This window comes from Prosopis cineraria, unplaced genomic scaffold, assembly GCF_029017545.1.
Source record: "Prosopis cineraria cultivar Desert tree isolate PC_DT_omini unplaced genomic scaffold, ASM2901754v1 PC14, whole genome shotgun sequence".
In the NCBI taxonomy this organism is placed as follows: Eukaryota; Viridiplantae; Streptophyta; class Magnoliopsida; order Fabales; family Fabaceae; genus Prosopis; species Prosopis cineraria.
The window spans coordinates 1952346-1964462 of record NW_026555345.1 but is presented as its reverse complement, the minus strand read 5'-3'; the positions used below and the strand labels follow the sequence as shown (position 1 = coordinate 1964462).

Below are 12117 nucleotides of genomic sequence, written 5' to 3'. Positions count from 1 at the left end.
AATTTTGCCTTAAATTAACCTTAAAGCTCCTTCACACGGGTCGACGAAACACGCCTTAAGAATATTCAATCTGATACTTAACATGTTTTTAATTTTATCCTTACATTATATTAACTTCGTTAAATACTTTAATAGCACTGAATGAAAAAATTGAATAAATAAATAGTCATAAATTAAATGGAGCTGGGGCCTGGGAGGGAGTCAAATCGGACCTGAAAACCCTCATTGAAAACATAATTTGACAGCTAGATCCTTTTTATTTAAGGCACAATAAACTCACCTCACAAGATAAAAAGAGAGAGACAAGAGAAAGAGTAAATAGAGAAGAATTAATTATTGATTTTGGTAAAAACTAATTTAAGTAAAATAAATTATTAATGTAATATAATATCTTATTCCCGATCAAGAGTGGATGTTGTAATTCAGCAACCACAGACAAGCCTTGTAAACCTAAGGGGGAAAACTTAAAATCCATGCACTTAATTAAATGTTTGTGCCGATTGATTAATCATTGATCTCTCCTGCCTGTTGAAAATAATGATTAAGCAAAATATAAAACAAATATATACATTTTAGGTACATACTTCATCCTATCCCTAGAGTCTTCTAGAAAAAAAATCTTTGCCCTTTAATATAATATACTTGATGTAATATTAATTATATTTTTTAATATTATTAGTATTTAAACTCATTAACTATGAGAATAATGTAATGTAAATTTTAAAAATTTTTATTTAAATATAGATAAAATTAAAAGCTCATTCCACGTTAAGATAAAAGTTAATGACTTAGGGGTTGTTTGGTTTTGTTCTCATTTAAAATAAATTTGTAAACTGATTTTTAAAAATTATTTTTTCAAAACCAAACAAAATAAAAATGTTTGGTTACATTAATTTAAAAATAATTTTAGAGTTAAAAACGAGCTATAGGGATAGTCTATATAATAGTAGTCGGTCATCGCTAAAAGTATTTTATAATGGCCACATATAATGTGCTTTAAAAATAAAAGAAAAAATGAAGACAGTTGTAATTGTTTCCACTTTGCTTTAAAAAAAAACAAAAAGTGAGAACAATTTTGAAGACCTTTAAATTCAAAAGACTTAATCAAATTTATTTTTTGTTTTAGAAAATGAAAAAAAATTCAAAAATAAAAAACAAACAAATTCCTAATAATCTCTCCTTAATTCTAATAAGGTGATTAGAGAGTGAAAGGAATATATATAAATAGAATTGTGAGGGGAGGGAATGGAGAATATTAATGGAAGCTAGGGAGGTTGAGCATTTTGGTGAAGCTGGTGATGGCAGAGACACATAGCAATTGTCTTTTGTTGTGTCTCTTTGATTAATTGCCATGCAGCTGTCTTGCACGTTATATTTATGCTCTTTTCACCAATCCACACATGTCCACATTCATGCGCCATCTCTTTTTTATATGTACGCAGACTTAAAACTCATAATTTAGCCGTGAAAGGTTTTTGATTGAAATATATACTGTAAGGGTAAAAAATGTGCGACGTCTATACAATATTTAACAAATTCCTCCGCAGCTGTGCTATATAAATCATGCGATTTTAATTTAAGGATAGGCAGAGATGCTCCGATATTTTATGTATTTCTATCCTCATCTTGGATTTGATTCACATCCATTCCAGTCTTATATACAAAATTTTTTTTAAAAAAATTTATAATCATTTTCATAAATCACTTTGCTTAAAAATGGATTATTAATTTTTTTAATTTTATCCTTTCATTATTTTCTATGTGTTGGATAAAATGTTATAAATGAGAGAGAAAATTATATTTTTTAAAAATAATGTACTAAATGAAAAATTGAGTTTTTTTTTCCTTTTAAAACAAGGTCAACAATTTAATTCCCTCTCCTGGTTCTGATATAGGACCAGAGGAAGTATATTTTATATAGTGAAATCTATTTTTAATTTATTAAGTATGAATCTTTAAGTTGATTTTCAGTAGAACCAATTTGGCTACTCTAGTTTTAGTTGATTTTCAGTATTTTAAAAAAAATTTAAAAATGGATATTGGGGGATGGAGCCATGGAGGCAAATAAAAGAACTGAGTACCTGATGAAAAAAGTGTGTTTATATTTAATGCCGATCATGACTTAAACATATTTGCTTTCAATAAAAGAATGTTAGTAACCAATAAAAAAAATGTAATTACACTCAAAGTATGAAATTAAAGCATGAAATTAAAAAGATATAAGATAAGGTGACGTTCTGAATTATAAAAGAATTATATTAGATGGAAAAGGACAAAACAGAACTTATGAATACAAGAGATGAAACGAAATTAATTTTGCAAAACACCAATTAGATCATTCTCTTCTCTGGCCAGAAAGTCTACGAGAAATGATAAAAAGGCAACATGATGAATTTCAAATAATTGTTTCAGTCGTATATACGTAAATATAAAAAGTGAGAAAATTAAGTAACGGGTCCAACCATGAATTAAAGGAAAAAAGAGGTGGTAGTTTGTATGTGAGATAACGAGAGGTTGCTTTCAATTTTTCATAACGCTGGGCTTGTCAGTCTCTGGGTGTTAATTTCGATTCAACGCAACCACTGTCTTTTCAATTTCTTATCATTACTTTTCACACTTTAATTAATTAACTCCCAAATATATCTACGCTTGACCCCTTCTCCCTGCCACATTGTCAACTCAATTAACTTGATGCTCATATTAATAATGAGGCAAAAAGGCTAATCCCAATAATTCAAACTAATTGCCGAGATTTGGGTGTAATCCACCATGCATGCAGGCAGCAGCAGATAAATGATGATCTGCAACTTGCAAACAGGAATTCTGGCACCTTCAGTTGATGAGTCTTCATGAACTCTCTCATATCGCTCTCTGTATCTGTACAATATAATTTTATATGAAGCATCCTGCAAGAACTAGGATTCTACATTACATATACAAGATCTTTTTTATATTTTGATTTTGATTCGTGTGTGTGTATGCATGTATTCACCGGATAAGATAAGGCCATCCAATAATTTTTATCTAAAATTAGTGGGCGAGATATTTTGCAATTCCCAATATGTGTGTGTGTGTAAAGGTGTTGAAAAGGGAGAAAATTAACAACATTGGGCACAGATTCTGTAGATAATTAAAAATTAATAAATCTGAAACTCTGCAGCCATGGCACAGCAGCTGGTTGAAGGAGAGAGGCACTTGTGCTGGGCGGTGATATACTTTCTTCTTCTGCTGGGTATAGATTCTATTAATACATGCTTATTATACAAACAATCAAATAATTAATTGGTGTGAGCAGCAGATATTCTCGTGATAAGTTGTTTAGAGTTCAACAAATTAAATAATTAATTTATAAAAATTAAGTTAATTATTTATTATTAAAAAAATATGAGATAAAAGGGCAACTTAACTCCAAAATTATAGGTTTAAGAATGTTTGAGATTATAAATTTTTTTTTTGGCACAATGATCCCTTTTACTTTTTGAAAAAAGTGCATACGTTAATTTTTTTAATTAACAAAAATTAATTTTAATCATTAGTTAATCGAAATTAATAAAAAAATTTAAAATTATAAAAAAATGATTTAAGAAATCCCATTAATTTTCTTGATCTTTTTTTATAATTTTTTTGTGCCATTGTTTATATTTTTTTATACTTTTTTTAATTTTTTGATCTTTTTCTATAATTTTATTATTTTTTTGTCATTTTTTAATTAACTAACTATCAAAATTTATTTTTTTAATAGTAAAAACTATACTGTACCATTTTTAAAAATTGAGAAAAATATTGTACTAAAAAAAAATTTAAGATCCTAAATGCTCTTCAAACTATAGTTTAAGGGCCAAATTGTCTAATAATCCAAAAATGTATGCTAGTTTTTGTAAAATACGTTATTTAATATTATGCATTGAAACTACGTACCTCATTGAGGAAAGCCAAAAAATTATAAACTTTGGAAATAAAATAGATTTAGAATTAGAGTAAACTATTGGTTGAGCTCTTATATTTAAGAATGAGAGTATATAGTTATTACTTATTAATGGATACTTTAATTCTAATCCTAAATGACGTACATATAAAAAAAAAATAGTGCAGATGGAAATGAGTCCAAAATGTACGAGGTGGTGGCATCAGCTAGGGAGCTCCAAATTAAAGAAAGCAAGACGCAGGGAAATGCAGGAATCAGTTGGTGGCAGAGAAAGATATGAGTGAGGGATCTGTCTGGACTCTGGCCTGGCCCCATCACCTCATTATGGAAGTTGCTCTCATCCTCTCTGGAATTCTTTAATCACTTAAGTATATTCCTTCCACGTTCATTTATTAATTATAAATATTAATGTGGTAACGCTACTTACCTTCCAATTTACCCCTTCAATACCACCCATGATATTATAAATTTGCAAGCAAAGCATGATTTAGACCACTGACGACAGTGTGTTACTGTCAGCTCGTGGCTCCTCTATATCCCATATGCCCACTACCAAGCCATCATCATCATCATCATCACTTTAACAGCAAATTTCCCTGCTTTTTCAAATCATATATTCTTCATTTTTCGAATACAGAAAATCACTACTTTAAACAAACCTAAGCCATTAAGCCCCACTCCTCAATTTTCTTTCACCTACTTCATGCTCAATTTTGTCACGTATTTCAGAAATTTTTCAGGTGGCATGTATTTAGTGTATGAGTAATAATTGAACTAGCTTTTTCTTATTATAAGATCACGGTAAAGTTATGCAGATAAAAGAGAACTAAGATCATTGGACAAAGGGTGTCTGCAAGTTAATTAAAGATGGGTCGTTTATATTTATAATTATAATATTCACATCATTCAACGAAAAGTACGTGCAAACAAACTCCAAAACAAGAAAATCTCAAAGTGTTGATTTGTTTAGTAGCTAGCTAATAATTAATTGTTAACCTAGGATATGCTTGTCGCTCTAATTGGCTCCTGTATATTGATTGTTAATCCATCAATCACTTTCTATTCAAAGTGTAAAGTCGGACTTTTATAATGTTGATTAATCATCAAACAAGGACCAGCTGAACAATCAAGCACACCATTACCGTCTTGCTGAAATTAGTGGCAGTGCCACGACCTAGGGTCATGAAGTGCAATTAATTTAAAAATAATTTAATAATTTTAAAAATATTATACTCTACATGACTTCATAACATAAAATTATTAAACAATTATCTCATTGTCAATGTTAATAAAAATATTTTTTTAATATAAATCACTAAATAATTATTCATTAATGAATCTTCCATACATTATGGAGTCAATTTTTCATGAATTTTACAGTAGAAAAGCTTTTTGTTGTGACAATTGATAATATCATTTCTTACTGTAAAAGAGTATAAAATTTTTTAGGACACAAACATCTTTAAAGTTAGACTAAGGGATGCAAAATGTTAGAACACATGAATTACTCTTGCTGTAATTGTTCCTACATTTAGGGATACATTTGCCCCTCCTAATTCTATATATTGCCGCCCATGGTTGAAATCGACCCTTATCTGTATATCGTTATATATTTTCTTGTGATCTCGTTAATTCAAATTAATACGATGAGAAAAAATAATTAATTATGTAGTTCAGTCATTGATATATGACTCAATTTTAAAGCCTTATTTTATCTTAAATATAAGGCGAAGATGACATTGGCTAATCTTTTTTTCTAATATTGCCCCTCCTTAATTGCATTATATTGTACTCTCTTCGTTAAAAAATTTAAAACATTTTTAATCGAATCACCTCCCAATAAAATAGTTATCTATTTTTAAATTTATTTATTTTTTTATATTTATCTATATTAAACACTCTAAAATAAATATAAAATTATTATCAATAGGAATACTTAAAAAAAAAGGTAATAATTACACCTCGAAAGACTAAAAATGTCTTATATTTTTTAATATTTAACTCCTTAAAAAATATCTTACATTTTTAAACAAAAGGAATACGTTGTGTTAATAATATATTCAACCATCAATTTATGTCTAATATAAAAGGTTGAAGTGCACTTTAATCATTTAATTTTATATAAGGTTTTATTTTAATCTCTTAATTTTATAAAGTTACACAGTTTCTGTCTTTTAATCCCAACACTGTTAGTTTCATTAATAATAAATTTTTACATTAAACTTTTAAATATTGATAAAATATTTTTAAATGTTGATATTTTAAGTTTTAAATACATGCAAATATACGTATAGCCAAAAATGCTTCTAGTTTTTAATACAGCATAACATGTTTTGAGGAACAAAAAATAATTAGGTGCATATATGATCATGAAGATATCATTAAGGCTTTAATAAGAAAGTTGGTTGGAAAAGCAAGCCATTATAAGGATAAAAATACATGATGAGTTTATACCTATGGAAGATTCTTCACCCCATTGAGTCCTATCGTTTGTCAAAAAATATAGTGGCAACTATTCATCTCATCCCTTCTTTTTTATTATAAGCAAATCTTAAATTTAATTGCTTTTTTATGCATTAGCTAAAACAACCATATTTAGATGATCATTTAAAATATATTTCTTCCATCTCAAATTATAAAGACAAAGGGAGAAAAGATTGCCCACACTAATAAAACATAATAATGACACTTTACAAACTTATTTTTTTAAAATAAAATTATAAACTTTTAAAAATACTCTTACGCACCTAATCATTAGTTACAATATTATTTCAATTCTCTCTCAATCTGAAAAGTAATGTTAAAAATGCATCATTATCGAAACCTTATTTTTCACAAATTGTTTTTATATTTTAAAATAACAATATATCTCCAACTTTGTCTTTTAATTTGAGATGGAGATGGCATCTTTAAACTTGCTCATCATTGACAATTCTTTTATCAAATGAGCATCATTAAATTTGGAACGAAGTTAAGTATTAATATTAGAAGTATTTTCTAATGAGTTGTTTAGTTTGACTGATTGTGAGAGTTAAATTGACTAATCCTAATATATTAATTTTGAATTTTGGAATAGGCAATCACGTTAAATAAAAATACTAAAAACATTCTTAAGATAGTTGTATTGATGCAATTAATAATAATGATCTCACTTATCAGGGATATGGATTAGTTTGGACTCATAATTATTCAGAAAGGGGGGAGCATTTTATTATTAATATTATTATTCAATTTAATTTTATTTTTTTAGTGATGATGAAATGAACAGTACGAACTTTCTATATAAGGAAAGGGTTGCAGTGCCGAATCTGGAGTACAGAATTAAAATGATCAGAGTACTGTACAGTACCGTTAAGGGAGCGCGTGGGTGCACTTGTGAGTGTGAAAAGGAATTGATGGTGCGGCGCGTGTGGCGGTCGCAAATTCCAAGGTAACCAGTGCCAATCAACGGGGAAGGGGAAGCGATGATGATTTCCCCGTTATGCCACGTCAGAAATAGGCCTCTCACTGCCACGTGGACCACCCATGTGACTGGCAGACGTCAGTTGGACCCGACCTTCACGCCATCCTTCCAGGGCCCAGAAACATGCCCCACTTCCTAGAAAATTTCGTTAGATGGAGTTACAATTTTTGCAGAATATTTAAGATAAATTATTAAGATTTTTCAAAAAAAAAAATTAGGATTTAGATTGTGAAGTAAGTTTTTATTGTTAAAATAAAAAATATTTTTTTATTAGATAGAATCCACGCTTCCCATCCATAAAATTTTAGGCTTTAAATTGTAAAATAATTTTGAAATAATTGTTTACCATAAAAAGGTTTGTATATTTTGCAGTTGTAGATGATGAAGCTTTTTGTACAGTCTTCTTTTCCTCATCGTTAGATAGAATGAACGATTAAGATTGTCCCACTTCCCATTCACTTCACCAAAAACATTGTATGTGGTGGGATTCTACATGGATAAGCAAAGCTGCGAGCAACGAAAGATATTAGTCTTTTATACGTGTTAAATTAATGTTCAAATTTTTTATAAAAAAATATGTCAATATTTAATAGCCAATGGTGTACCCAGAGAAAAAAAAACCTCTGATAAAAAGTATATTTTTAATCCCTTTGATTTTTATTATAAAACAACTATAGTTACTAAAATAAATGATAAGTAGTGGTTAAATGATTGGCTTTGTTTAAAAAAAGAATAAAATTTTACATTTACCCATATTTAATGACAAATGTAAATTTGCATTATATTATCAATCATAATTAATAAGCTTAAATATAAAAAAATATTAAAAAATGTAATTAATACCCACCAGCAAGAACTTTATATAATGGATCATCAATATTTTTTAAAACATGTTTTATAATAAAAACCTAGTAGAGAACAAGGCAATAAAAAAAAAAAAGACCAATGCATCAATTTGTAGAGCATCCCCCCCCAAAAAAGAAAAAACAGTTTTTGCGCTTAGAGCAATTAATACCGTAACAAAAATTCTAGAGTAATGTAGTACATAAATTCTGAAATTAGTGTAATGTTAATTAAAACAGAGACCTAATGTTGATTGTTATTGTAAGTTTAGAGACTTATATTTTTTTTTTTTTACATTGAAAGTATTGTTGAAGAAATAATTTACACCTTAAATATGGTTTATCCCTTAAAAACATGGCTTAAATTTACTTTAAGCCTGAAAAGAGGATTGAATTCATGATTTATTTCACCAATATTTTGGTTTATAGCTGTACCTGGAGTTAATCAATATATGCAAGCCTATCCAAATTGGCGAGAAGATCTGATGGGGAGGAGGGTGAGGTCCGTGAGGAGTTACTTATGAGGGACTCCAAGCCAACCCCGCTGTTGACCGTCGGAACCCAAAAAACGTCCCCGTTTCGAGACACTCCCACGTGGCGGTCATGTCAGTGGGTCCCACCCCCCACCACAGCCTCTCTCCCCTGCCCCATCCTTTCCCTTTCAATCCCTATCCCCTCTCTCTCTCTCCTAATAATTCCGACCACTCCTCCAACCCTTCCTCTTCTTTAAATTTTCATTTTTCTTGTTCAATTTATGTGTTCTTTTTTCTTAAAATATATATATATATATATATTATTAAATCATCCATTTTTCCCCCATTTATATATATACCCACCCTCTCCTCCTTCTTCACCCTTAAACCATCCCTCCCTTCCTCCTCTGTTTCTCTTCTCCTGTTTCTAACTCTCAAGTACCTGTCGGTTCACTCACCCGCCATCCCTCTTTACGTTAATATGTTGCGTTGTCTGACCAGTTCGGAGAATCTTGCTGAGTCCTGCTCCGCTATGGCATTGTCAGAAAGGCAAAGAGACAGGATGAAATGGCAACAGCCACAGTCTCATCATCATCAGAACCAGAACTACTTTTCTGGAAGTGGGTTTGACGGTGGGTCCTCGCCTCTGCAACTTCAGAATTCTGGAGGATTGATGATGATGGTGAATGGCGGCGGCAGTGGAGGAAGTTCTGGGCTCGGTGAGGTGGTTGCTAATGCCGGTTCGGTGAAGCCCGACCCGTCTTGGGATAATGGGTGGTCCGAATTGGGCAAGGTCGACTTGCCTGGTCTGGGAGTCGTGTCTTCCGGATTTAACGTGAACTCTGTAGTTTCGAGGACTTCTAGCTGCCCGCCGTCTGTGGCAGCGTCGGCTGCAGCGACGGCGACAGAGAGGATGAGATCGACGAGTGGGAGAGAGAGCTTCAAGAAGAGGAAATCTGATAAAGCTCAGATCCCCAAGGTGTGTGTCATGTTTTGCTACATGGCAATGGAAAGCTCGACGTCTTTCTTTCAATCTCTTTCGAAACAACTAGGTCTAGATACATCTCCACGTGCTTGCATGGAGTTGATTGTCTACGAATTTTATATGCTATATTGATGATACCGATGTTTATTATCATGTACGCTTAAAGATATGGTAATGATCTAACGTAAACGAAAATCGTGTGTTCTCTGTGTTTAGGTTGCAGAAAATGAGAAGAACAAGAAAAGCAAAACAAGTGGCGAGGAAGGGGAATCCAAAGTGACAACAGATAATAATGACAAGAATAGAGAAACATCTGCAGCATCTTCGAAAGAGAATTCGAAAACTTCTGAGGTTCAAAATCAAAAGCCTGACTACATTCATGTCCGAGCACGTCGTGGACAAGCCACTGATAGCCATAGCTTAGCAGAAAGAGTAAGAACCAGAAAATGACCGATCCTTTTCTTTGTGGACTTTTCTTCCCGTAATTAAACAATGCAAGCTCTGTTTCGTCTTGCAGGTTAGAAGGGAAAAGATTAGCGAGAGAATGAAATACTTGCAGGGTTTAGTACCAGGTTGTAATAAAATCACAGGAAAAGCTGGCATGCTCGATGAAATCATCAATTATGTTCAATCTCTTCAACGGCAAGTAGAGGTTAGACATTACCCACTTCATCATTTTCCGTTAGGTTGAAGCTACAATCAAAGACACTGACACAGATCCAAAGGGCATGTGACTAATTGTTCTTCACATGATAAAATACAGTTTTTGTCAATGAAACTAGCTGCTGTAAACCCTAGGATTGACTTCAACATTGACGATCTGTTCACCAAAGAGGTAAGAGAAATGGAGATGGAAGAGCTCCCAGTTTCCATTAACAATAATATAATATTGCAAAGTCATTTAAATTAAAAATAAAAAAACTTTTCTTTTGATGATGCCTCAGGTTTATCCAGCTTGTACTCCTACGAGTTTTCCAGCCATTGATGTGACAGCTAATCCTGCTTATCTTCAGTTTGATCCAGCCCAACATGTTTCTTCATGTTGTGGATTAGATATGGGCATAAACCATCCAGATTTGGGGCTTCGAAGGACCATTGGTGCTCCTGTATCCTTCCCACCTGAAACATTTCTTGACTCATCTTGTTTCAATGTACATTCCTCTCTCCTCTGTATATCTGTCGTATAATTCATTGTATTTTAAGAATACTCATACCATGTTGTGTTAAGTTATATATATATATATTTAATTACCTTGGTCCTTGTGATCTTGTTATGGTAACCTGTGCTCTCAATTAAATCTGGTCTGCATGGATTGCAGCAAATTCTGCCATTTTCAACCTGTGAAGCTGATTTGCAGAACCTGTACAATGTGGCTTTTGATCAAGCGAGAACAACCACGACGTCCTTTCCTTCTCAACCATTCACAGGTAGCTACAAAATTCATGTGCTGTCAAATCACCTTTTTTTTTTTTTTTGCTTTTATAACCTGATATCTTAAAACTTGAAAGTAAATATTTAGTAGGCAGGATTTTTAATGTTATGACAGAGACATGACACTGAGAGCGGAGAGCCCCCCACGTATATTGATGAGTGCATATGAATTCTGAGACCTTTGTTTAATCTTTCTGACTCTTCTTTCCCTTTCCCACTTCTTTCTGTCATAGAAATAGCAATTAGCAAGTAAAGGTGGTGTGGACTTGTTGACCCAATGCACGTAGTATTTAATGCTTATTGGTGTTTCTGCATAACATGACAAAAGATATACTTACCATATCAACATCACATTAATTAATAAGTTTTCAATGCATCATAATCATGGGTTTAGGATTAAACATCTGAAGTAGAAAATTGATCTTTGACTTGCTTAACTTAGACCTGTTTCTAAATACCCTGTCATGGTATATATCTGCAGGCCTAATTGAAGCTAGCAATCTAAAGATGGAGATGTGAAGAAGCTTATGTTGTGCTCCAGCTTGATGGATGAGATCAGTGAATCTGAATGACTCTTATCAAGATTCTTTTTCTTTCTCAGTACATAACATATAAGATATTGTTTGTATACTTTCTCTATAGTATAAATAAGATATCTCAATTTAGCTTTATTTAGACTCCGCTGCCTCTTGTTCCTGTAACTAAGAACAGTAAAATACATACAGAAAGGCAATGCATAGGAGAAATGATACTTGGTACAACATGATAAAAAAATTACTGTTGATTGGTAATTTTTTTTAACTTATGTGTAATCAACTTTTTTTAAAATTTATAAACTTGTGTAATCTCGTAGGGTTACAAGTTACAACCTAAGTTTAGCAAGGAAAATCTTTTTGAGGAACCGTTGTCCTCTTGATATTAGAGCCACTAAATATTTGAGGGTGAATATCTTAAAAATCTGATAGTCAAGAACTTTTCAAGAATTTCCTGTACGAAT

General features: G+C 31.6%; 1 protein-coding gene across 1 annotated transcript; it reads left to right on the top strand.

Moving 5' to 3' along the window:
• Positions 1-9071: 9071 nt before the first annotated feature.
• On the top strand, positions 9072-11791 carry LOC129293639 (transcription factor HBI1-like). Its single transcript, XM_054931705.1, has 7 exons — positions 9072-9682; positions 9905-10120; positions 10206-10340; positions 10452-10523; positions 10633-10839; positions 11008-11116; positions 11602-11791. Exons 1-7 carry the CDS (start codon positions 9185-9187, stop codon positions 11637-11639), a joined length of 1275 nt encoding a protein of 424 aa, XP_054787680.1. The 5' UTR covers positions 9072-9184; the 3' UTR covers positions 11640-11791.
• Positions 11792-12117: the final 326 nt, after the last annotated feature.